This window comes from Aquarana catesbeiana, linkage group LG10, assembly GCF_042186555.1.
Source record: "Aquarana catesbeiana isolate 2022-GZ linkage group LG10, ASM4218655v1, whole genome shotgun sequence".
Classification (NCBI taxonomy): domain Eukaryota; kingdom Metazoa; phylum Chordata; class Amphibia; order Anura; family Ranidae; genus Aquarana; species Aquarana catesbeiana.
Window position 1 is genome coordinate 9,572,887 of NC_133333.1, and position 27,796 is coordinate 9,600,682.

At 43.8% G+C, this 27,796-nt stretch overlaps 1 protein-coding gene across 1 annotated transcript in view; it reads right to left on the reverse strand.

The window, feature by feature from the left end:
* Positions 1-27,796, reverse strand: part of LOC141110301 (zonadhesin-like) — a 47,513-nt gene that overhangs the window by 7,153 nt on the left and 12,564 nt on the right. Inside the window, exons 3-5 of the mRNA XM_073601597.1 lie at positions 24,375-24,739; positions 22,151-22,406; positions 9,481-12,723 (exon numbers count right to left, since the gene is read on the reverse strand). Coding sequence (XP_073457698.1) covers positions 12,713-12,723; positions 22,151-22,406; positions 24,375-24,739 — 632 coding nt within the window. The 3' untranslated portion in view covers positions 9,481-12,712. The remainder of the gene's footprint in view (positions 1-9,480; positions 12,724-22,150; positions 22,407-24,374; positions 24,740-27,796) is intronic.

Consider the following 27,796-nt stretch of genomic DNA (forward strand, 5'->3'; position numbering starts at 1 on the left):
CATGTAAAATAACTCTGCAACGACCACAGTGGAGGGGGGGGCAAGTCACACACAGGGGGAGGTTGCACTCACTTTCATGAAGTGAGTGTGGGCATCAATCCACGAGCGCCGAGCTCGTATGCCTCCAGGAGTGTCACCAATCTGGAATCTGTCCCCGTGCCTGGAAACTGGAATATGTCCCCGTGCCTCTCTCCTCACTGTTCGTCAGGTAGAGTAGTGATGTACAGTGTGAGGGGGAAAGAGACGCACATAGCGTATTATTTTCATTTTCATTTTATTTTATTTTTATTTTTATTTGTATATGTAAATTTATATTTTTTTCATCATCTATATATATATTTTTTTTTCATTTTATATATTTTTTATTTAATTTTTATTAAGATCCATTTTTATTTACATTTTTGTTTTCCGCATACCTCACATGTTATGCATTTTCAGTACAATTCCATATATGTGATAGTGCATCTTGGTAGGGCGTTGCATTGTGGTTTTTATTTTTCGGTTTCTAAAATCTAGTTTGAGATTATGTTCTAGCTGATCTGGTCTGTGGCTAAGTACATTCTTTCCAACCTGACCTGTTAGAACCATCCTGACAACAGGCAACAGCACTGTGTGCTATCCTTTGTATTGATGGGCTTTGGAAAAATGGCCGCCGGGCACCCATTAACATTAGAGCGGGCTTCGGGAAAATGGCCGCCGTGCGCCCATTACAAGGGGACTATATATAAGCATTGGCTTTCTATCCCGTGTTATCCTCTGAAGAAGTCACGTGATGTGACGATATGCATTAGGATTGGAGCACGGGACTCTGCCACAGACAAACAGGAGACGAGCTTGGCGCTCGTAGTTACTACACACTGCAGCATTGTTTTAAATGTAAGTTGATTGGACTTGTTTTATTAAATAAATATACCTTTTATATGGGATCACGCTATGTGCGTCTCTTTCCCCCTCACACTGTACATCACTACTCTACCTGACGAACACTGAGGAGAGAGGCACGGGGACATGTTCCAGTTTCCAGGCACGGGGACAGATTCCAGATTGGTGACACTCCTGGAGGCATACGAGCTCGGCGCTCGTGGATTGATGCCCACACTCACTTCATAAAAGTGAGTGCAACCTCCCCCTGTGTGTGACTTGCCCCCCCCTCCACTGTGGTCGTTGCAGAGTTATTTTACATGCTGTATACTTTTTATTTTTTATATTTCGCTTGGCATGTTCATCATTGTCACTGCCTGTATACACGGAACGTCTACACCTGCGGGTCATTTGCAACACAGGCTGTACACCTTACAGCTGTAAGGTAAGCGGCTTGCAAACACGGAGGTGTCCTCACTGAAGATCCCCCCTCCCTTCACGATTGGAATTGTTTTGTGTCTCTCATCACGAGTTTTTGTTTTTTGGACTGGATGATAGAACTAATATTCATGTTTGTCCTAGGGATTTGTCACTTGTAGTTCACCAGGATCTGGCACGTTTTTGCTAATGGGGCACTAGCCCACATATATTTTTCTTGCATTATATATTTTCTTTTTCTGCATTGTGTCATTATTCATCCTATTTGTGTTAGTATATGCATTTTTGTTTTGCTATATTCAAACAGTCACTGTTTCACGATTACCTTTATATATTAGGCTTTGTCTGCCCGCAACATGTCATGTTGATCAGCTACGTTGCACTGCACTGCATCCCCACCATGTTCTTTTAGCATGTAGGATCTATTCATGCATTGGGCCGTTTCTGCTTTTTTAGTTCACTTTGCCACTTTAGCAGTGGAGTAGCGTGGGTGGTCAGCGCCCGGGGCAAGGCAAGTAATTTGAGCCCCCTAACCAGCCAACTTTTAGCACTACCTGAGTTCCTTCCCTTCCTACAATAGTACTGACCAACCTGATTCCTACACTGACCACTATTCTACACTACACACTAAACTGCCCACTACACTACATACTATACACTAAACTGCCCACTACACTACACACTAAACTGCCCACTACACTACATACTATACACTAAACTGCCCACTACACTACACACTAAACTGCCCACTACACTACATACTATACACTAAACTGCCCACTACACACTAAACTGCCCACTACACTACATACTATACACTAAACTGCCCACTACACTACACACTAAACTGCCCACTACACTACATACTATACACTAAACTGCCCACTACACTACATACTATACACTAAACTGCCCACTACACACTAAACTGCCCACTACACTACATACTATACACTAAACTGCCCACTACACACTAAACTGCCCACTACACTACACAATACACACTAAACTGCCCACTACACTACACAATACACACTACACTGCCCACTACACTACACACTAAACTGACTTACTGGCTGCACCCTCTCCCCAGACTATGTCCACTCCCCCCAGGACAGCAACACGACTCACGAGGGAGTCTCTCACCCACCTGTTTTTCTTCCATCTGCTCTGCTCTGCCTCTGCAGTCTGTCACACTGCCAGACTGCCTGCCACAACAAGGAAAGGATCTGGGATCCGGTCCGGACTCTGGAGGAGAGGAGAAGGGGGAAGACAGCAGCAGCTCACAGCTAAGCGGAGGCCAGCCCCTCTCACCAGCAATGGAGGACAGGCCAGCCCTGCCGCTGCACATGACCCCATTCGCCCAATCACAGGGCGGCAGGGGCCATCCTGCGATGGAACATAGCGGCCAAAGCGCGGAGATATAGGAAATCATAATTAGGAGGATGGAGCTGGGGGGACACACACTGGAGCGGGATTTCGCCCCCCCTAAATGTTGCGCCCAGGGCCATGGCCCCCCTCGCACCCCCCATGCTACACCACTGCACTTTAGTCATCTTTGTAGCTTCCCTCCCCCCCCCCCCCTTCATCACAGCGCAACTACCATCTTCCCCCACTATTATTAAAATCACTGCTCCCGAAAAAAGGTCCGTTTTTAAAACCCGGGTCCCCAAACACTTTTTATGACAATAACTTGAATATAAGCCTTTAAAATGAGCACTTTTGATTATTCATGTTCGTGTCCCATAGACTTTAACGGTGTTCGAACAAAATTTTTTCCTGTTCACATGTTCTGGTGCGAACCGAACTGGGGGGTGTTCGGCTCATCCCTACTCACATTCATTTACCAGGGCTAATTAGCCTACCAGCATGTCTTTGGAGTGCAGAAGAAGACTTCTTAGAACATAGAGAAGAAGACCACTCAAGAACATACAGGTTCAAAAAAGGAAAATTTGGGACTTTAAATGAGGCTAGCACCAAAGGGATGCTCGTCTCCATCCCGGTCATCGGTTAAAAAGAAAAAGAGAAGTGGGACTTTAAATGAACATACAGGCAGGTAGCGCTATGGTTGGGATTTTAACCAACAACCCTAATGCTGCTGGCAGAAGTGCTAACCAACCCTTGTACTGGCTTGTATTTTCTGAAGTTACAGAAAAAAAAATCTACACTATAGCTACCTCCAAATTTAGTTGTCTGGGTTCTACTTTTTCCAAGTGATTTGTCCTGCACCTCCCCGATATAATCTAGCAAAGGTTCCTGGATTGGGTGACCCCAGAGATTCCCACCCACTACTTTTTTGTTTTTATGTAAATGTTACAACCCATTCTATCTAATTTAGTAGAAAGTTATTAGCCCTTTTTCCTCCTACTCAAGTGCACATACTAGTCAATTTCTCTAATGCCCCGTACACACGGTCGGACTTTCCGACAGAAAAACTGAGACCGGATTGTGTTGTCGGAAGTTCCGATCGCGCGTGGGCGCCATCGTACCTTTTCCGTCGGAATTTCCGACACACGAAGTTTGAGAGCAGGATATAACATTTTCCGACAACAAAATCCGATCGGTTAAATTTCGATCGTGTGTACGCAAATCTCGACGCACAAAGTGCCACACGTGCTCAGAATAAATTAAGAGACGAAAGCTGTTGGCTACTGCCCCGTTTATAGTGCGTGTTTTACGTCAACGCGTTCAGAATGATCGGATTTTCTGACAACTTCGTGCGACCGTGTGTATGCAAGATAAGTTTGAGCCAACGTCCGTCGGAAAAAAATTCATGGATTTTGTTGTCGGAATGTCCGATCAATGTCCGACCGTGTGTACGGGGCATTAGAGTGCTGCCAAGGAGCCCTTTTCCTCCTTCTATAGGGCACAGAGAAACCACTTATTTTTACAGTGCTGCTCTTGCAGCCTTTCCCTCCCCCTTATCCTCAAGAGTGCATCGTAGCCATTTCTTTTGTAGCAGGGGGGGCTACTAATGTGCCCTTGTCCTCTTCCTCCCCAAGAGTGCATAGCAGCCATTTCTGCTAATGTTGCCTTTTTGTAGACTGTGCTGCAACACAGTGACAGGTACCCAGCCGCCCGTGTTTTGACTCAAAGGTCATAGTTCGGTGCCAGTGTTTTGCACAGAATTCAATGCCTGACCACTACCATATGGAATGCCATAAGGCAACAAATGGAAAAGTACAAGGAGAAGAAGTTCTGGGGTGCTGGCAGTGAGGTGGTAATTATTTTGGGAAAGTTCACAGTTAATGATCCCCCCCCCAAGGAAGTAAATCCTGGGGATCTACTTCCACAATACCAGAGGGGGACCAAAATGCCTAACTTTGAGATGTCAGTACAAGGAAACTCTTTGCCCTATTTCCTGATGGTGACTGGGTCCTTTTTACTGGAGGAATGGCTGCAGGGGGAAACCATGCAGGTATAGTCTGCCCACCCTTCCACAATGCAGTTGGAAGGGCAGACAGCAATAAATGGAAAGGAGAAATTCTACACCATGGCATCAAAAATTTTGTGTACTCTAGCCATAGGGTGCCCATCCTTCTCAAAGCTTGTGTGTGTGTGTGAATGACTTCTTTTTAATAAAAAGTAGAAAGAAAGGAAAAAAAAAAAAAAACATAAATAAAAATTAACCCTCCCAAGTACAGATCTTGTGTAAAAACATAGAATCAGCCCTACGGTTCCACAGTTCCACAAGCCGATCCATCATAGTTACATAGTAGGTGAGGTTGAAAAAAGACACATCAAGTCCAACCTATGTATGTGTTGTGGTCGTTCAGGTGATTATCTAATAGTTTTTTTAAACTATCGATGCCCCCCGCTGAGACCACCACCTGTGGAAGGGAATTCCACATCCTTACCGCTCTTATGCCCTGTACACACGGTCGGACATTGATCGGACATTCCGACAACAAAATCAATGGATTTTTTCCGACGGATGTTGGCTCAAACTTGTCTTGCATACACACGGTCGCACAAAGTTCTCGGAAAATCCGATCGTTCTGAACGCGGTGACGTAAAACACGTACGTCGGGACTATAAACGGGGCAGTAGCCAATAGCCTTTGTCTCTTAATTTCTTCTGAGCATGCGTGGCACTTTGTGCGTCGGATTTGTGTACACACGATCGGAATTTCCGACAACGGATTTTGTTGTCGGAAAATTTAACCACTTGACCACTGGGCACTTAAACCCCCTTCCTAACCAGACCAATTTTCAGCTTTTGGTGCTCTCACACTTTGAATGACAATTACTCAGTCATATAATACTGTACCCATATGAAATTTTTGTCTTTTTTTTCACACAAATAGAGCTTTCTTTTGGTGGTATTTAATCACCGTTGGGTTTTTTATTTTTTGCGCTATAAAAGAAAAAAGACTGAAAATTTGGTAAAAAAATGAATTTTTCTTTGTTTCTGTTATAAAATTTAGCAAATTAGTAATTTTTCTTTGTAAATTTTGGCCAAAATTTATACTGCTACATATCTTTGGTAAAAATAAGTACAACTTGGTGTATATTATTTGGTCTTTGTGAATGTTAGAGAGTCCAAATGCTATGGTGCCAATATCTGAAAATTGATCACACCTGAAGTACTGACGGCCTATCTAATTTCTTGAGACTCTAACATGCCAGAAAAGTACAAATACCCCCCAAATGACCCCTATTTGGAAATAAGACATTCCAAGGTATTTGAAAAGATGCATGGTGAGTTTTTTTGAAATTGTCATCTTTTCCCACAATTCTTTGCAAAATCAAGATTTTTTTTTTTCTTTTTTTTTCACAAAATTGTCATATTAGAAGGTTATTTCTCACACACAGCATATGCATACCACAAATTACACCCCGAAACACATTCTGCTATTACTCCCGAGTATGGCGATACCACATGTGTGAGACTGTTACACAGCGTGGCCACATACAGAGGCCCAACATGCACGGAGCACCTCCAGGCGTTCTGGAGCACCCAGGCCAATTCTGACATTTCTCTCCTACATGTAAAAATCATCATTTATTTGCTAGAAAATTACATAGAACCTCAAAACATTATATATATATTTTTTTTAGCAAAGACCCTAGAGAATACAATGGCGGTTGTTGCAACTTTTTATCTCGCACGGTATTTGCGCAGCAATTTTTCGAACGCTTTTTTTTGGAAAAAAAACAGTTTTGTGCTTTAAAAAAAAATAAAACAGTAAAGTTAGCCCAATGTTTTTGCATAATGTGAAATATGAAGTTACGCCGAGTAAATAGATACCTAACATGTCACCCTTCAAAATTGCACACTCTTGTGGAATGGTGCCAAACGTCGCTACTTAAAAATCCCCATAGGTGACGCTTTAAAATTTTTTTACTGGTTACATGTTTTGAGTTACAGAGGAGGTCTAGGGCCAAAATTATTGCTCTCGCTCTAACGTTCGCAGTGATACCTCACATGTGTGGTTTGAACACCGTTTTCATATGTGGGCGGGACTTACGTATGTGTTCGCTTCTGCATGCGAGCACACGAATGTGGGCGCTTTAAACTTTTTTTTTTTTTTTTTATTGTTTATTTTACTTTATTTATTTTAGTTTGACACTTTTTCCCCCCCAAAAAAATTTTTGATCACTTTTATTTCTATTACAAGGAATGTAAACATCCTTGTAATAGGAATATGGCATGACAGGTCCTCTTTACAGTGACATATGGGGTCAATAAGACCCCACATCTCACCTCTAGGCTGGGAAGCCTGAAAAAAAAAACAAAAAAAAACCATCTTGGCTTCGATCGTAGCGGTGAGTCAGTAGAAGCACCGGAGGGTGGCGGGAAGGGGGGGCGTCCCCTCTCGCCTCCCGTAAGAATGATCAAGCAGTGGAACAGCCATATGATCATTCTTATGGTGTAGGGAATCGCCGGCTGAAAAAGCTGATATCTGAATGATGCCTGTAGCTGCACCCATCATTCAGATATCCCCGCTCAAAGTCAAGGACGCCATATGACTGTGGGCGGGAACTGGTTAAAAATTGCGGGGTATTGCAGAGTATTGCGGAGTAGTGCAGGGTATATTGCTGGGCATATTGCAGAGTATTGCGGGGTATTACGCAGAGTATTGCGGGGTATTACGCAGAGTATTGCGGGGTATTACGCAGAGTATTGCGGGGTATTTATGCAGAGTATTGCAGGGATGGCTGAGCATGGATGGATGGATGTGACTGCAATTGTCACTGAGCACCGCTGTGGGCACTACACATGCAGCCCACAGCGGTGCTGCCATCCGATCCCTCCCCCTCTCCCCTCACACTGTACCGATCGGTACAGAGAGGGGAGGGAGGAACCGGCGTCATGACATGACGCCGGTCTGTTGACATGTGATCGCTCCGTCATTTGACGGAGCGATCACATGGTAAACGGCCGCGATCAGCGGCCGTTTACCGTGATCCGTGATGCGCCGGGTCCTCTGGACCCGGCGGTCACGGAAGTTCTCGGGTGCGCGCCCCAGGGGGCGCGCAAGGGCAGTATTCCCACGGACGTCCACCCAGAACTAGCCGACCGCGCTGCAGCTGTCTTTCGACTATGGCCCGGTCGGCAAGTGGTTAATAGCCTGCTCTCAAACTTTGTGTGGAAAATGTATGATGGAGCCTACACACGGTCAGAATTTCCGACAACAAGGTCCTATCACACATTTTCCGTTGGAAAATTCTACCGTGTGTACAGGGCATTACAGTAATGAACCCTCTATGTGGTTTAAGCTTTAACCTCTTTTCTTCTCATTTTAATGAGTGGCCACGAGTCTTGTTAAACTCCCCTCCGCAAAAAAGTTTTATCCCTATTGTGGGGTCACCAGTCCGGTATTTATATATTGTGGGGTCACCAGTACGGTATTTGTATATTGAAATCATATCCCCTCTCAAGTGTCTCTTCTCCAGAGAGAATAAGTTCAGAGCTCCCAACCTTTCCTCATAACTAATATGACCCTTTATTAGCTTTGTTGCCTTTCTTTGTACTCGCTCCATTTCCAGTACATCCTTCCCGAGTGCCCAGAACTGGACAGCATACTCCAGGTGTGCTTGTAGAGCAGACCAGAGTCTTGTAGAGCGGGAGAATTATTGTTTTATCTCTGGAGTTGATCCCTTTTTTAATGCCAATATTCTTTTTGCTTTGTTAGCAGCAGCTTGGCATTGCATGCCATTGCTGAGCCTATCATCTACTAGGACCCCCAGGTCCTTTTCCATCCTAGATCCCCCAGAGGTTCTCCCCCCACTGTATAGATTGCATTCATATTTTTGCCACCCAAATGCATTATTTTACATTTTTCTACATTGAACCTCATTTGCCATGTAGTCGCCCACCCCATTAATTTGTTCAGATCTTTTTGCAAGGTTTCTACATCCTGCGGAGAAGTCATTGCCCTGCTTAGCTTAGTATCGTCTGCAAATACAGAGATTGAACTGTTTATCCCATCCTCCAGGTCGTTTATGAACAAATTAAATAGGATTGGTCCCAGCACAGAACCCTGGGGACCCCCACTACACACCCCTGACCATTCCGAGTACTCCCCATTGATCACCACCCTCTGAACTCGCCCTTGTAGCCAGTTTTCAATCCATGTACTCACCCTATGGTCCATGCCAACGGACCTTATTTTTTAAGTAAACGTTTATGGGGAACTGTGTCAAATTCTTTTGCAAAATCCAGATACACCATGTCTACGGACCTTCCTTTATCTAGATGGCAACTCACCTCCTCATAGAAGGTTAGTAGATTGGTTTGGCAAAAACGATTCTTCATGAATCCATGCTGATTACTAAAATCTTGTATATAGTCCCTTATCATCCCCTCCAAGAGTTTACATACTATTGATGTTAGGCTAACTGGCCTGTAATTCTCAGGGATGTATTTTGGGCGTATTTTAAATATTGGTGCTACATTGGCTTTTCTCCAATCCACTGGTACATACATTTGCATAGGTACTGTAAGCTAACAGTCCACCAGCACACACATTATTCCCCAATTATTTGCCATTTTATATAGAGGACAAAGTTATTTAAATGGTAAATATATGCCTAAATTCCCAATGTAATACTAACTATATCACTTTAGGCTACCTTTGCATATCACAAAACTGGAAGTTGCATATCCTCATATTTCTCATCTATGTTCAAGTTCAATTGACAATCACATAATACATATACAGGAAAGAAGTCTTACCTTGCTCTTGGCTGGTACTACCTTGTTATGTTCCTTCTGTATGCTGTATTTGTTATATAAGGAGTAGGAGTTGCCGGACAAACCTGCTCTGCAAGATATCAAGTCTCCTCCCAATTTAGGCATACATTGGTAGCAGCTTGTAAAACAGCAGGCACAGCAGAATGGAAGGCAAGTACTGAAAACCACAGGAAGATAGCAGAGTCAGGTAGTCCTGGTCATACATTGGCAGGACGGATCAAGTACAGAGGGGCAGGCAAGAGCATGATCAGGGTACAAGCTGGGTCAGGAGCCAATCAGTGGATCAAAAGCAAATGGAGCAGGTAGAAGTGGTAGTCAAGGACAAGCCAGGGTCCGTGCAGGCAGAGTTCTAAAAAAGACATACATTTTTATTTGGGTACAGCATCACACGACCACGCAATTGTCAGTTAAATTAATCAAAGAGAACAAAAATAGCAGCGCAAATCTATAGAAATTCCACAATTGCATACGAAATTCTGAAATCTAATGAAGATGGAATCCTTATATTTAGTGCATATACCAACACCTTCCTACAAATACTATACCACTACTTCAAATACATATTGAGTCTAAAATGAACATGTGTTCTATATAAAAAATAAAGTGCAAGTGCAAATCAAATATATAAATATATTTGTAGTCAGAGTCTTCACTTGGAAATGTGATAATCCTAACTACCAAGACCTGAGGTGTGCCTTGGCCTGGCTGGTCAGTATGCCTAAAAGAGGGCATACCCTGAATGAATATGAATGAAATGTAAATGATATAATAAAAGTATGGGGGAACAGGTGGGTGGGAACCCAGAAATGATCCGACGAAGGATCTGATGGAGGAGGGATATATAGCCCTCAGACTCCTCCTACAAATCCAGGCTAGCCTACGGCCAGCCTTCAAACGTATGTGTCACCACAATTTTCCGTGCAACCGAATTCAAGGTTCCCCTACACAAATTTTTTTTATCTTGTAGCGACATCTACATGTCATAAATAGGGATGGGCCGAACGGACCCCTGTTCGGTTTCCACCAGAACTTTTGAACACTGCGAAAGTTCGGACCCGAATAACGAACCCCATTAAAGTCAATGGGACCAGAACGTCAAAAATCAAAAGTGCCCATTTTGAAGGCTTATATGCAAGTAATTGGGCATACAATGGTTATAGGGGTCTGGGTCCTGTCCTGGGGGACATGTATCAATTAAAAAAACAGTTTGTGAAAAACGTCATTTTTAAATGAGCAGTGATTTTTAGATTTTTAAAGTGAAAGCATAAAAATGAAAACATCTTTCCAATCTAGTGCCTGGGGGGTCCTCTTAGTCTACCTGTAAAGTGGCAGATCTGTACCATGTCTAGAATCTGCTGCAGCAATAATTGCATTTATAAAGCCAAACAAAATGACATTTTCCGTGCAAGCTGCCTTTATTTTGCTCAGCAACAGCTGGTGAGCCAGTGTGTATGATGAGACCACAATGTAGTGCACTGGGAACAAGATTAGAGATTTTTTGGATACATTCTGGTGTCACTTTGACTTTGGATAGAAGTAACGGGTGCAGAAAAATTGGTCTTTGGGTGTCGGTGGCGTCTTCCCACCATAACGCTATAGAGGTACTCTTGAATGACGCATGTCTTCCTCTTCTTCGAAGCCTATGAAAGTGCCAGAATCCTCCTCCTCATCCTCCTCCCCTTCCTCCTCCTGCGTGTTTTGTGACATAGGAATGATGGTGTCAGAATAAAGTGGACCTTGAGAGGAAAGGGAGTCCTCCTGCTGCTCTGCCTCCAGTGCCCTGTCCATAATGCCACACAGAGTCTGCTCCAGTAGGAACACAACAGGGATTGTGTCACTGATGATTGCACTCTCATTGCTCATCATCCTTGTAGCCTCCTTAAATGGTGACAATACAGCGCATGCATCCTTAATGATCAGCCAATGGCGTGGGGAAAAAAAGCCAACGTGGCCTAACCCTGTCATCATGCCGTACTGGCACAGGTACTGGTTGACGGCCCTCTGATGCATGTATAGCCACTGCAGCATTCCCAAACTTGAGTTCCACCTGGTGGGCATGTCACAAATCAGGCGGTTTACGGGCAAGTGGAATTCCCGCTGAATTTCAGCCAAGCGAGCACTGGCTGTGTATGACCGCCTGAAATGGCTACAGACTCTTCTGGCCTGTTTTAGTGCATCTTGCAACCTTGGGTATGTACTTAGGAAATGCTGCACCACCAAACTGAGGACATGTGCCAGGCATGGCACATGTGTCAACTTTCCCTGTCTAAGGGCAGACAAGTGGTTTGAGCCATTATAGGACACCACCATTCCTGGTTCCAGCTGGCGTGGTGTGAACCACCTCTGGACCTGTCTCTACAGAGCTGCAAGAATCTCTGCTCCGGTGTGGTTCCTGTCCCCTAAACACACCAGCTAAAGCACTGCATGGCACCTTTTAGCCTGACTCTGGGAATAGCCCTTTGAACACTTAGGGGGTAACTGATGTTCATAGGACAATTCTGCAGAGGAGGACATGGAGGTGGCAGAGGAGGAGGAGGAGGGGGTAGAGCTCACAGGTCTGGCATCATCACCGCCAGCTGTATGGAGATGTGGGGGCACAACATGTTGCAGCACCAAGCCCTGTCCTGCAGCCTTTTGAGTTGCAAGCAGCATTACCCAGTGTGCTGTGAACGAAATATATCGTCCCTGCCCATGCTTGCTGGACCATGTGTCAGCAGTAAGGTGGATTTTATGGCTGACTGTCTTGCCCAACGATGCCAGAACATTCCCTTCCCTTCCATGTAAATCTTTCAGAGGGCAAGTGGTTAGAACAAAAATATTTACTTGCGTGGATGGCATACTGTACTAAAGACTTTGGCTTCTGGGAGAATAAATAACATAAAATGTAATGCTACCCATTGGCAGGAGACCCAGGACTTTATACGTTATTTGAAAAATGTATCATCGTAAAACTGTCTATAAAATTAAAATGAGTAAACAAAAGTGTACAATGTGAAACTAATGGCATCCTCCCAATAAAGGAAGATTGTATTTTTAGAGGAAGTATTTTCCACGTATGCTAGGATGGTCAGCCAGTTTAGATTTGTATGTCATTAAATTAACTCTTTATTGCTGATTCCAAGAGAAAATAAGTGTGTTTTGATGATTTCAGTGACTGGTGCTGACTTGGGTGGAGTTGACTTTAAAGAACTGTTAGGATTTCCTTCTGAATGCTTCATGGGTGGACTGCCAAAAAAAGAAAAGAAAAGTTAATAATAAGTATGTGAAAAATAAAAGTCAATTTTCTTGGTGACTCAAATCTTTTTCAAATTCTTCCTCGGGGTCGGTGTGTACCACTCTGACAATAATTGTACATACATGATTGTAACAACCTTAAACTGGATTGAATGGATACCAGATGTCTTCTCCTTAAATCACAAGAAAAAATGTACCTCCGGCCAGGCATATCTTGGACACACAAGGACCACTTGAGACACAAACTGAGATCTCAATGGCATACATCAAACCTCAAAGGTCTCCATTGTCCATGGCAACCTGTGACCTGGGAACCTGTGAGCATCACTAGCAAGAAATTATTTGCTAAAATTTTTGGTCTGTCTATATCATTGATTTATTCTTCTGAGATCCAAACACTAACTAGGTTACAAAATAGGAGATTTAACATTATGGAAGCTTGGTTTCTATGGGTTGTGGACTGAGATCAGGATTCAAGAAACCAAAGATTCATCTTCTGCCCAAGCTCATCTTCCCAGAAACATTTGCATGTTAATGTTGTAGAACATTTTTACTGTGAATGAGTTACATTGGATGCAAAGACTGAATGTTCCAGATGCTGATTATCAGTGACGTCAGTACTCTGCCTCTTTTACTCTTTCACCTCTTACTTTCCTTTCTCTCTCTCTCCTCTCCTCTCTGCTCTAAGTATCTCTCTCTGAGACAGAGAAAGAGACTGAGGACAGAGATTCCCGATTCCCCCTTCTCTGCAGCCTCAACTGGACACTGAATGAATGGGAAGCGCTCTAAGGCTCCCTGTTCATTCACAAACTGAAGCATAGTAAACACAATGTACTATGCTTCAGTGATGAATGGACACAATTAGTGATTGGTGACAATCTCTTTATGTGTCAATTCAGGAAAGGAAGAGACTGGTATATATTGCATATTTACTGTGCACACCCCCTCTCTATCCTGAAACATCCGCCTGTGTGTCCTCAGAAACTGCTTGTGGCAGAGGAGAGGAGGGAAGCTAGCAATGCTGCAGGGGAGAGGGCCACACAGGAGGGGAGCCCCGGACAGCAGGGGGGTGGGAATGCAGAAACCAATCCACCTGCAGTGCTGTAGGGGGAGCCACAAGAGTTGGCAATAAGGCAGTCGCTCCTGCTCAGCAGGTGCCTGGGCCTCACTTTTGTATTGATGGGGCCTGAGCCGGTACAGGAGGGCTGAACTGCCTTATTAGTGGCCCTGCTCATTCTCTCGCCTCTCTCTTCCTCTCTCTTCTCTCTCCTCTTCTCTCTTTCTCTGCTTTCCCTCCCTCACCCCCTCTCCTCCATCTCTCTTTTCCTCTTCTTTCATCCTTTCTTTCCTATTATTCTCTCTTCCTCTCTCTTTAATTCTCTCTCTCTCTCTCCTCTCTCTTGGCGGATTGGCAGAGAGGGGTGGCAGACACTGAGTGGTTGGTAAGGTGGATAAGTCTGGCAGCAGCATTCATGATAGACTGAAGAGGGGATAGCCTATGGAGAGGTAGGCCTATGAGAAGAGAGTTGCAATAGTCAAGGCGAGAGATAACAAGGGAGAGAATGAGTAGCTTGGTTGTTTCATTAGGTAAAAAGGGGCACATTTTAGAAATTTTTTCGTTATGGAGGTGAATTACAAGCTTTTGACAACGATTGGATTTGGGTCTGACAGGACAGTCTAGGATTATACCTAGTGCCCTGGCATGAGGGGAGGGTATGATGGTTGCATTATTGGTTTTGATGGAAAAGTCATGGAGGGGGCACGGGGAATATTATCAGCTCAGTTTTAATTTAACCTTCTCCCACCCATGCCATAGCTGAATGACTGCTACAGCCCGGGCCTTAATTAGTGGGAGTCCGTCACATGACTTCCTCCCATGCATGAGCTGCCTGCCAACCCCCATGGGGTGCGCGCGGCGTGCTCTGTGATCATCGAGTCTATGAGACTTGGCTGATCACAGATCAGAGTAAGGGCTGATCCCGGCCCCCTACCACGTGATTAGCTGTCAGCCAATGAAGAAGATCGGTAACCTTTTTTTTTCCTCACACTGTCAGCGTGAGGGGGAAAAAAAGCTGCTCATTCTGTTAGATGGACATGGTCAGTCCCGCCTATCAGTGCCACCTCAGTGCCACCTTTCAGTGCTCATTCGTGCCAATCATCAGTGCCACCTCTCAGTGCCCATCAGTGCCACCTCTCATTGTCACCCATAAGTAACGCCTTATCAGTGCCCATCAGTGCAGCCTATCGGTGCCCATCAGTGCAGCCTCATCAGCGCACATCAATGAAGGAGAAAAATTACCTGTTTTCAAAATTTTATAACAACCTATGAAACTGTTTATTTGGGGAGTTTTATCTGTCTTATTTCTTTTTTTTTAGCAAAAAATAAAAACCCCAACAGTGATTAAAAACCAAAAGAAAGCTCTATTTGTGTGAAAAAAATGATACAAATTTTATTTGGGTACAGTATTGCATGACCGCACAATTATCATTCAAATTGTGAGAGTGCTGAAAGCTGAAAATTAGGCAGGAAGTTTAAGTGCCCAGTAAGTAAGTGGTGCGGCATCCATGCTAATATGTCCATTAGTAAGATAGTAATGCAAGAGGAGACTGATGGAGTGAGGTGAGAAGTATATCTACTCTTAGGTCAATTGTGTTGCTTGGTTTGTTATCTTGTCATAGGTTGTGTTGCATACTTGTAGATAGTGGTTAGATATGTAAACATTCAACCAATTTGTGGCTTTCCTCCTTTTTTTTTTTTTTTTTTTCTTTTTTTTAGTGTGTCCTGTTATCCCTGATACATTCCATTTGAAAGCTTGTTTTATGGTGGGTTGCAGAAAAAATTTCATACCAATAGATACTTTGGAATGTGGTCACCTCACTAGACTTGGAATAGATATGTACCTGTGAGTACTAAACTTGACTGCATCTTATATGTCTTAACTCTGTCCACCAGTGTTTTTCCACACATACTTGATATATTTAGTTATATAGATAGATCTATAGATAGATCTATCTATAGATAGATCTATATATAATGTTTATCATTTTGTTTCCTATGATCTACCAAAGATACACAAATCAGTCCAAGACCCTTTGGGGAGGCCTATATTATCTGGGGAGGGTTTCTTTACTTAAAAAAGGGCATAAATTCATAGACGAGACCGTACAGCCACTTGTAATTATCCTTTTTTCTTATGTGAGACATTGCATCTACCTACCCTTCTTCACGATATTGTGGACCCCAAACATACTTCACTCTTAGCCCTAGCTATGGAGGCTTTATATTCCTTGATTCCAAACCGGAATACAGAGTGTCTGTAAGACACTGCAGGCTAGAGCTTTACATAGAAGACCACACAGTAATTGCGTTGTACAATTTTTGGATTTTCTCCTTACTCATAACAAATTTACCTTTGATGGGCAGTTTTTGTCAGGCACAGGGCACAGCTATGGGCACCAACTGCGCCCCAGCGTATGCCAATGTGTATATTGGTGACTTGGAAAATTAACTTTTTGATGGTGGTTGGGAGGGCATTATCGGTGTACCTTTGTACCTTTCTAAGATTTTGGCTTGGCATAGGTACATTGATGACATTCCCACTCTATGGACTGGTATAATCAATGAGCCTGAGGCTTTTGTATCTAGCCTGGGCAACAATGACTACAATCAGTGAGTATAAAACCTGACTGCATTGTATATATATTAACTTTCATAATAGTGTAAATTTGCTGTCCCCTCAAAATAACTCAACACAAGCAGCTTGCTATAGGGGCACTCAGCAAGGGGGAGAAGCCAGGAGCACCAACGGGGGTGCTGAGAAAAGGAGGATCGGGGCTGCTCTGTGTAAAACCATTACATCCACTCAACCAATCATTTTAACCACTTTCCTACTGAGCACTTTCACCCCCTTCCTGCCCAGACCAGCTTTCAGCGCTGTCACACTTTGAATGGCAATTGCACGGTCATGCAACACTCTACTCATATGATATTTTTATCATTTTTTCCCACTGATGAGGTGGCACTGTTGGGCACTGATTTGGCAGCACTGGTGGCCACTGATGAGGAGGCACTGATAGGCAGCACTGATGGGCACTGATAAGTGGCACTAAAGGACACTGATAGGTGGCACTGGTAGGTGGCACTGATAGGCACTGGTGAGCAGCACTGATGGGCACTGATAGGCAACATTGATAGGTGACACTGATGAGGAGGCACTGGTGGGCACTTATTGGCAGCACTGATGGGTACTGATTGGCAGCACTGGTGGGCACTGTTGGGGCCGCACTGATAGTCAGGAACACTTACGTATACCCTCATCTGGGATATGAGTATAGAGTGCACTCAAGAGCATTATTATTAATACTAGTTACCTAAGTTAAAACTTGAGTTAACATTGTCTCAATTAATTCATTCTGTTATAGCCAGTGCTCATTTTACTTAGTTCTGCACCTTATATACAGTGCGTGTGTGTGTGTGTGTGTGTGTGTGTGTGTATATGTATGTATGTATATATATATATATATAATCTGGGTGTATTAAAGTGGACTGAGCAGATTTAAGAGGGGAGGCACGTTGTGCGAGGAGTCCCAACTAAGGAAAATCAAAAAACTTAAAGTATTATTTACTTTTGTGTTTGTCTTCTGCTAGTCACACATGTGTTGGAGCTCATCAATATTGCCATATGCCGATCATATGCCATAAGATGGGGCAGAAAGAACACTTTACACACAGAATGATGAGAAAGAAGCGAATGACTTTGTGCTATTTGCTGACGATGTGAACCTCGAGTATAGAATTATGCTTCCACTATGTATCCAAGAACACGTTATGCTGTACCATCACCAGCTTACAAACACAGTGTGCTGTGATACTATGCCAGGGGTAAGCAATTATTTTTTCCAAAGGACCACATGAGAAACTGGGACTTTTGTGGCAAGCCAAACAAAAGTTTAATATATAGTAAAAAAATATTTTGTTTAAACAAGCAACCTAAGACCGCAATTCTGCCTGTGATATCAAATCAAGGCAAATCGCTAGACATGTGTTTGGCCACCGTATTCTTAATTATTATTTGTGTTAAGCTGCAGGTGTTGTGTAATAGCGTTGGATTAGGAGTATTTAGCAGGCTGCGGGTAGACCATTAGGTAGACTGATGAAGAAGTACTCCTCGAAAGGCGTCTCTACTATGCTTGCTCCTGGCGGTAACGTCAGATGTGGGCTGGACAGATCAGGTGACATGGGCTGGACGGATCAGGTGACATGGGCTGGATGGATCAGGTGATGTGGGCTGGACAGATTGGGTGACGTGGGCTGGATGGATCAGGTGAGGGACTGGCAGCTCTCTCAGGGCTTGGTGATTCTCAAGCGCCATGTCGTCATGTCCACAATGGCTCCCCACCATCCCCTGCACAAATGTACCTCTTGGCCAGAGCTTCAGGACACATCCTATGCTGCTCTATATTCGACCTGTTTTTATCTCTCAGTGACGCCAGTTCCCGGGTTCTCGGGTGCCTTCCTGCCATTCTTGGTCCTCTTCTGGTGTGCCTCCACTGCTGCTGACTACAGTCCGGAGACTACTGCTACCTGATTACTGGGACCCGTACTACTTTGTGCTCTGTACCCCTGTCTCCACACTCAGGGGTACTCAGACCAGAGCCGCAAGGAGAAGCCCTCTCGTCACCTTGGCCTCCAACCAAGGTCCATGCCAAATATTATTTTCTCTAGTTTGCAAGGGGTTTGCAGCTTTATTTCTGTGCCATGCGCCTTTTTACGTTAATTTCATGTGCCCTAACTTTTTTACTATTGAAGTTTCCCTTTTTTTAATTCCACAGGAGAAAAAAGGAAGCAAAAGCCAAAGCAGCCTGGTGAAAGTCTTTTGAGAGGGAAAAATGTGGGCACTTCCAAACAAAAATGTGTAACCCTAGTGAGCTTTGCTGCTCAAGTACAACCAATAGATGTGGAGTACATTGTGATTGAGGATTGGGTGGGGGGCGGCGTTAGCGGACTGCAGGTTCCAGCAGACCTTTATTATTATTATTATTATTATTATTTTTTAAATTTAATATTACTATTATTTTTAATTTACTCCTATCTCTATATCCATGCTTATTCTAATTCAACTATCACTTAGCTCATATTCCTCTCTAGCTGATTAATGTCCATTATAGTCCATTTATGACCATTTATTTCTTATTCCAATTTTAGTCCTAACTTCTTTTTCCCACTGTATTTTAATTCCTATTCATACGATGTACATACAGAGAAATATATAAACTTTAGAGAGTTGATCCTTGCCCCACAAAAGCATTCTTCTGCATGTTTACAATCAGCGCTGGTCTGCTGGAATCTGCAGTCTCCTAGCGCCGCCCCCGCGCACTCCCCTCCTTTCTCTCTCTCTATAAAAAAAATTGCTGTGGACGGGCTGGATCCTAAGCCTGACGAAGGAGCACGCATGCTCCGAACACGAGCGCTTTAGCCACGCCCATCGTTCTCCAGCTTCTGACATGCCCTGTGGACGTACCCTGCTGATGTGCCTGCCGTGACAGCTTCGGAGCTACAGACGCCACTGGATCGGCCGGTGATGGGAAAATCACTGCTGCCCACCTTGGAACCGAGGGGCCACCCAGCAGAGCTGAAGAGAACCTAACCCCAATCCAATGCCTGACCACCACTGGCAGAATGTGAGCGTATTTTAAAGAAAATTAAAGCTGTTTTTTACCAATTTACTACGCTTAGAACGGCGCTGCTCTTTTTCTCCTTTTTAACTCAAATTAGGCATGTGCAATTAATTTTGTTACCCCATAGTCGCTTCTGCTCTCCTGAGCTTGTGACCTGCTGGGCACTCGCATCGGCTCCAGGGGCGAGCAGCGGGCTCGCGCCCCTAGTGGCCACAGGGCGGAGCGATGTTACATAACGTCGCTCTGCCCAGCCGTGCCATTCTGCCGCAGTACAACTGCGGTGGCTGGTCGGCAAGTGGTTAACATATAATCACACACATAGGTTGGACTTGATGGACTTGTGTCTTTTTTCAACCTCACCTAACATGTAACTATGTAATATATATGCATGTGATGTACAAATACTTGCAAGTTTGTGTATTCATTTCAATGTACCTCCCAGTACCTATAGGGTCTCCTGAGGAAGCTAACAGTGAAGCGCGTAGTGATCCATTGGTGCTGGCGTTGTGATCCTGTCGACTGGCCTTCAGATAGAAAATGACTGTTATTACAGCATACTCTACAATTCTCAGGACACTCGTACAGGTTTCCTTGTCCAGCCTTTCAGCCCTATATGAGGGAATATACACACTATGGCATACTATATATTCACCTTTGCTGCATGTTTTTACTATATTTAATACATTTTGATATCTTATTTTATCCTTGAATAATTTTCCTTCCCTACTGGGGTTAAAGGGACAGCCTCTAAAGTCCGCTTTTCCATTTCTTCCTGATTCTCTTTGCATAATTGGATGTGGTGCCACGCATTGCGGTTTCTGTCTCCATTTTTTCCTCTCTTAAAGTAACCACTTACGAACCGCCGCCGTCATTATACGGCAAATGTTTGAAGAGGAATACTGTTGTTATGGCAGCAGATAGCTGCCATAACCCCGGTATCCTCTTCTTCAGCGGGCGGTCCGCTTTCAGATAAAAGTAGTCTCAGTGGCAGATTTGCACAAGAAAGTGCCACTCTAAGTGCAGTATAAAATACAATTTATTATAACACAGGATGTATGGTACTCACAAACATATGGGACAGGTAAGCATTACACCAAAGTAAGCCGTCCAGGGGGAATCGGTGGGAGAGCCCAACGGGATGTCCAGCCGTGAGTCCGTCAGAGGCAAAGATGTGGGAACCGTGAAAGCCTGAAGAAGGAGCGTATGCACCGCAAACGCGTCGCCTGCTACTGAACTACTCATCTGACCGGAAGTGAGTCATCGATCGGCATCCCGGGCTTCTGAGGGCCAGGAATCATCGGTATCCACCGGCGCAACCCGCTTCATGGTTCCCACGTCTTTGCCTCTGATGGACTCGCGGCTGAACATCCCGTTAGACTCTCCCACCGATTCGCCCTGGACGGCTTACTTTGGTGTAATGCTTACCTGTCACATATGTTTGTGAGTACCACACATACTGTGTTATAATAAATTGTATCTTATACTGCACTTAGAGTGGCGCTTTCTTGTGCTTTCTCCTCAATTACACAGAGTTTTGCTTCTTACACTCCACGGAAGCTGCCTTCATGTGCTTACTCACAAACTTCATGGACTATGTTTAGTCACAATATTATAACATTGTTGTTTCTCTTGCTATATCAAGGCGTGCAATTAGCCAGGTGGATTTCTTCCCAGTTGATGTAAAGCGCCAACTTTTTCCGAAAAGATGCCAGTGATATTTCTAATGCCGTGTACACACGACCGGACTTTACGGCATACTTGGTCCGGCAAACCGGAGTCCGTTCGTGTGTGGGCTCCAGCGGACTTTTTTTTCCCCAAAAGTTTGACGGACCTAGAAATGAAACTTGTTTCAAATCTTTTCGACGGACTCGAGTCCGGTCGAAAAGTCCGCTCATCTGTATGCTAGTTCGACGGACAAAAAACGACGCTAGGGCAGCTATTGGCTACTGGCTATCAACTCCCTTGTTTTAGTCCGGTTGTACGTCATCACGTACGAATCCGTCGGACTTTGGTTGATCGTGTGTAGGCAAGTCCATTCATTCGGAAAGTCCGTCGTAAAGTCCGTCGAAAAAGTCCGCCGGACAAAGTCTGCCGTAAAGTCTGGTCGTGTGTACGCGGCATAAGTGTAATGTACTGAGAGCAAATTTAAAACTCGTTTTTCATTTTATAAAAGACTCAAAGTGTATGTTTATACGTGACTATTTTTATTCCGGGAATATAGTTATGTTATGTTTCATATCAGCTCATGGTTTTTGACATTTTATTTGAGATGAGCTAGTTACTAAAAATGATTTTTATTGTCAGTTAGTTGATTGCATCCTGATTATCCATTCTGTGTTATCAGGTAATTTCAGTCTGGGTTTTTTATTTTTTTTTTATCAGTTTATCAGCTCTTCCCCATAAAACATATTCACTTTATCAGATTGCCATTCATCTTGTTTCTGATCAATTACTGACCCAGTGTGGCAGCCACGGTGCCCAGGCTGAGCACAGCTGTAGCTAAGGAATCAGGATGGCCATCCATGTGTGTATAGAGTCCATGCAAAATGCCCCCCACCCCCTCTTGGGGCCCATGTACTCTGTACCCTGTATGCATTGCAGACAAGGAGGATATGCAACTGAATGAGAACAAATTGTTCACTCATTACAATTTAAAAATCTTAAAAAAAGGTTGAAATCTGGCAAAATACCCATAAACCATAACCAGAATGATGAATACTGCCTGAAATATCATCCTTACCATCCACTGCCCAACTTTTGCCAAATTCAGCCGGACCAGCTGCCTGAGTGCCAGATGGTGTCTCAAAATCATCTGCAGAGTTTCCATTACAGTTGCCGCACATTCCACGCACTTTTTGGTTGAAGATGGTGGGAAGTGTTATTTTTAATGAGGTTTTTCGATCCCACTGCAGAAATAAGCCGAAATCAGTTGTAATATTTATGTAGCCTCCATAACTGGAAATGCTAACTCCATTTTTCAGTTGTTGATTATCAACCTAGAACAAGCGGGCAGAAAAGAAAAAGATTATATATATTTTGTTTAAATAAAATCCATACTGATACATAAAATGACTGAAACTTTGTGGACCCCCCCATTCCAAATGCTTGAATTCAGGTGTCTCCAGTTTGGGTACTGTTAATACAGTGTAGTTACTACAGCTTCCAAAGACATTGTAGTCAAGTGTGTTCTTTCAGCCTTTTGGTAACCGTTTGGTGAAGACCATTTTCTGTTCCACCGTGACTGTGCCTCTGTGTACAAAGCCAGCTGAAAAAAGACATGGTTTGGCCAGTTTGGTGTGAAGGAACTTGTGAAGTGTCCTGCACAGAGCCCTGACCTCCATCCTACTAAAGACCTTTGGGATGAATTGAAATTGGTTAAGTCTTCTCAACCAACATCTCTATAAAGTCATGGTTTAACCAGTTTGATGTGACGGGAACTTGAGTGTCCTGCACAGAGCCCTGACCTTCACCCTACTGAAGATCTTTAGGATGAATAGGAATGAGTCAGGTCTTCTCAAACAATGTCTCCATAAAGACATGGTTTGACCAGTTCTGTGTGCAGGAACTTAAGTGGTCTGCACAGAGCCCTGACCTTCACTCTACTGAAGACCTTTAGGATGATTATGAATATGAGTCAGGTCTTCTCAACCAGCATCTCTATAAAGACATGCTTTGACCAGTTTGGTGTGGAGGAACTCAAGCATCCTGCACAGATCCCTGACCTCATGCCTAATGAACCTTGTGAGCCAGATCTTTTCCTCCAAAATTAGTACCTGACTACACAAATGGGCACAAATTCCCACAGACACCAACAAAAATCCTTATGAAAAGGCTTCCCAGTAGGGTGGAGGTTGTTATAGCCACAAAGAGGACTACTCTATATAAAAGGATAAGCTTACCTTTTGTAACATGTTACACCCATATTCAGGGTATAAAAGGATAAGCTTACCTTTTGTAACATGTTACACCCATATTCAGGGTGTAACATGTATCATGTTACAAATCCACCGACCACTGCACTTCCCTGGCTCCTGTCAGGGCTGGGCTCAGCCCTTCCTTCTCTGAGCTAGCCGCTCAGCTGTCGGCTAATTGCCAGCTCCTTTCTCTCCACAGTGACTCAGCTGTTGATGATATCCTGCTCGTCAGTCCTGGCTACTTAAAGCCGTCCAGCTCACTTCGTCTCTGCCTTCGCCTTTGGTCACATCTCAGAGATTTTCTCCTGTTGAAGACTTGCTCGGCTGACGTCCCTTCTGGCTCCTGATCCTGCTTGCTGTACTACTACGTTGATCTCTGGCTCTCTGACATTGGCATTGACTGACTACCCAATCTGGTTACTGAACTCAGGCTATGTATTGACTACGCTTACTCTGTTTACTTTTTTATTATTATTAAACAAGTGTGATTAACTGTACTTCTGTCTTGGTCTAATTCATGGTTTCTGACAGCTCCCCTATGTGACAGGTGGCAGGAGAAATCCCCCCCACTCTCTATCATACTCTGCAAAGAATGTGGCCTGCGGGGCTCCACCCGCCCGGCCGCGTCACTCGTTCCCAAAGTTCTGTGAATAGAAAAATACAAGGTCCAGCAGCCTTTAAGGCTGTCAGCTTGTAGTTCTCAATTAACTACCACTGTTGAGTGCTGTGGTAGTTCATTGATGCTTCCTATTAGTGTGTAACTGTTTGGCCATATGATGTGCAGCCAAACAGCTTACACACAGAGCCTGCAAGAGCCCTGCATTGCTGATAGTGGGTGCAATGCTTTCCAGGATCCCAATATAAAAAATACACATTTTTTTTTTTACCTGCAAAAAGATGTATATATATATATTTTTTTTAAAAGGTGACCTTATCCTTTATTGACCATGGTTTTGGAATGGGATATCCAACAAGCTCATATGGGTGTGATGGCCGTGTTTCTGCAAACTTTCGGCCACATAGCGTGTATGCATAAGCCTGGTCACTTACCTTTGAAAGCATATTGTCATTGATCTTTATAACAGTATTTTGTGAAGGATCCGTGATCTCAAGAGTTGGATTCATAGTATTGGTGTTGCCTCGATTCTGGTTATTCATCTTGATACTAAAACCAGGAAGGTTGATGTCACTGCCACTAGTCTTGGCGAGTGTGTAGGTACCAGGACCTTGGAAGTCAAAAGTTTTGCCATCAAAGGTCTTAAAGTGAGGAGGATTACCGGATACTTGACAACTGGCTTCTGAGACCCCCACACAAGTGGGTTCCCCATTTACTATTTGGCATTTTGTTCTAGCTTGACATATAATATCACCGCAAATATCCCTGGGAGAGACCATGACAGCAAGTGCCGGAAGTTCTGTTAATAAAGCATTTTTATACTTGGTTATAAAACTGTTTGTAATTTTTCATAGACTTTAACTTTTTCTGCTTAATGGATAAAACGTAACAAACTTGTAATAAAACATAATAACAACAATAACCCCTTGATGCCGACAGTACTCAGATATGCAGCCTCACTGGACTGGGCTTTTTTTGTCCGTGGGGACACTTATATACGTGTCTGTCATTGACCGGGGCCTCAGCAGAAGTCCTGGGTCCTGTACTAACAATCGAGACTTGGAACTCCCGGTTCCAGGTCACCTGATCGCTGTGATAGCCTCTGATTGGCCTCTGACTGTAAAGCCTGCCCCTGTAATTCTCTCTCTCTCTCTGTGAATGGAGAAAGAAACAAACAACTGTGTTTGGGGGAAAAAGAAAAATGATGATAATAATAATAAAAATAAAGAAAGAAAGAAAAAATACAAGGTTTGATCTAGGTCAGTCCCTGGGCTAGTGTTTAGGCTAAGAAAGGGTCAAAGTTCATGGTCAAAAGTCAGGGTCAGTATATTTTGGGATGTTTTTTTTTTTTTAAAAACACATTTTTTAAATTAGTATAAGTGTCAGTTAGTGTTGGTGGGTTTTATGTAGGATAAAAAAAAAGCAAAATGCACACTATTGTTTCGGAGATGTAGTTACAAACAACACACAACATACACATTTGTGGCATTGCTGCAATAATTGAGAGCAGGAGAATTTATTTATTGTGGGTTGTTCTTTGGTCATAGGTTATTATAGTAACAAGAAATATACAGCTAAATGTAAAAAAAAAAAAAAGGAATTTTTTTTCTACTTTGGCACAATTTTCCTTAGATAATAAAAAAAATAAAAATCAGGAGATATACATTTACAACCAAATGAAAGCCCAATTTGTCCCAAAAAAACCCCCACACGGTATAACACGGTATAATCCACCTGGACGCACAAAGTAGTTCTGATGATATGTACAGTTTTACCAACACATGTCAAAGTTGCAAAATTGTGGTTAGGCATTAACATGTGTTTTACTCTTAGGCGCGGATTAGGCCAGGATTATGAAGCCCCATGGGTAATCCATCAAAACCCGCCTTAGTATCCGGTGCCTTTTCCCCCTCGCTCCCCTGCTGTACTACTCCCCGCTCGTGGTCCTCCTGAGTCGTGTCTGTCGGAGCCGGTATGGCGGGGCTGTGAATGCGAACACCGCCTGGGACACTGAGAGTGATGGGAGCTCGTCGGATGCAGCGCACTCTCGTGAGACTGAGAGTAAGAGGAGGATTGGCCCCTGGTGGAGCTGCTGGTGGAGCAGATGCCAGGTGTCAGTAGTGGAGTCCTCAGTGTGTGTATTATACACCCCCTATATATGTTCCGGAAAGCTGCCCGGTGAATCGGGAGACGCTGGTGACTTCTTGCAGAGGATCCAGAGGTAAACTTTGATGCCTGAGCATTGACAGAGGGGATGTGTATGAAACGTACCCAGTCCAGCGGAACGGAGGTACCGTATTGATCTTCACTGATACCCATTTGCTCTCCTTTTTCCCTGCTACTAGTGAAGACTGATGGGGGGTCTCTCAGGGGACCTAAAATTTCGGAGAGGACTGTAAACTTATGAAGGAGTTTGGGAAGAGGCTCCTGTGCAGTGTGTGTGTAAACGCTATTCCCATTCCTACATAACAGACTTAAATTAGTAGTGATAACTTCTGGTTGAAGGGCAGTGGTGTCAACCTTTGGGCCCTGATAAGCGGTGTGGATAGGGGCAAATTCCCTGTGCCCTCTTTTAAATAGCTCTGCTTTGCATGCTCCTCTTTCTCCTGGATGTAACAATAATAAGAACAGGAATTACAGATAATAACAACTGGTGAAGGTGGGGCTGTGCAGTTGTTTATATCCTGATTGCTAGTGAGGTTGTTTAACTCACATAAATAATAACCTTACAGTAGGAAAGACACTATGTCAGCGAGAAGAAAGGGAGATGAACATACTAACCAGGAAAATATGGGAATCCAATCTCTACGGTCAGCTAAGGACAAAGAGAAGTATAAGGAGAAAGGGACTCAATCCACTGTGGCTGGGGCAACGGTGGTGGCTGTTGCAGCTTCCGCCAAACTAGAGAGAATAGTCCTCACGGCGGAACACACCCCATATAATGGGGGGCAGCAAGTTCAAAATAAGTCATCAATGGATAGGAAAAGCCAGGGACACTCGGACTTGCCCATAGGTACCACTAGTATAAAGAATTCCTCTACTAAAGGTTCAGGAGCGATTGCAAAAGAAACGTAAGCCTCGGCCACTCCGACACCCTCAGCAGAAGGAGAGCCTTCCCTAAAAGACATTCTTTTGGCAATAAATGCATGTAAACACTCTCTGGGTGTACTGGGAGACCAAATAAAGGATATCAAAGAGGAGTTAACCCTAGTACGGCACGACCTTAAGAAAACAGCAAAAAGAGTAAAGGAAGTGGAAAATAGAATAAGTTTGATAGAAGATGACCTGTACCCTATGAAACAAGAAGCTAAGATTTGGAGAGAGAAAATTGATAAACTCACGGGAAAATTTGATGAACTGGAAAATAGACTTCGCAGGGACAATGTGAGGGTGGTGGGATTACCTGAAAGGAGTGAAGGCTCAGACTCAATTGTATTCTTAGAGGGCTGGCTGGTTGAAGTATTTGGAGGAGAGACGTACACTCAGCAGTTTTCAATTGAAAGAGCGCATAGAGTTCTGTTTAGGCCCCCCCTTCAGGAGGTCCCCCAAGACCGTTGCTAGTGAAATTTCTAAATTATAAGGACAAAGTAAGGCTCCTTCGTAAGGCTCGAGAGATGGGGAAGGTTTCATATAAAGATGCTAAGATATCAATATTTCCCGATTTCTCTCCTGATTTACAGAAGTGTAGAGCTGAGTTTTTGGGGGTTAAACATAGCCTCCAGAAACTCAATGTCACGTATGCTCTCCTTTACCCAGCCAGGCTTCGGATAAACGCACTGGGAGGAAGTCAGATCTTTGATTCTCCTGCCGGTGTGTTAGCATGGCTAGAAGATAAGAGAGATCAATTATCTCTAAA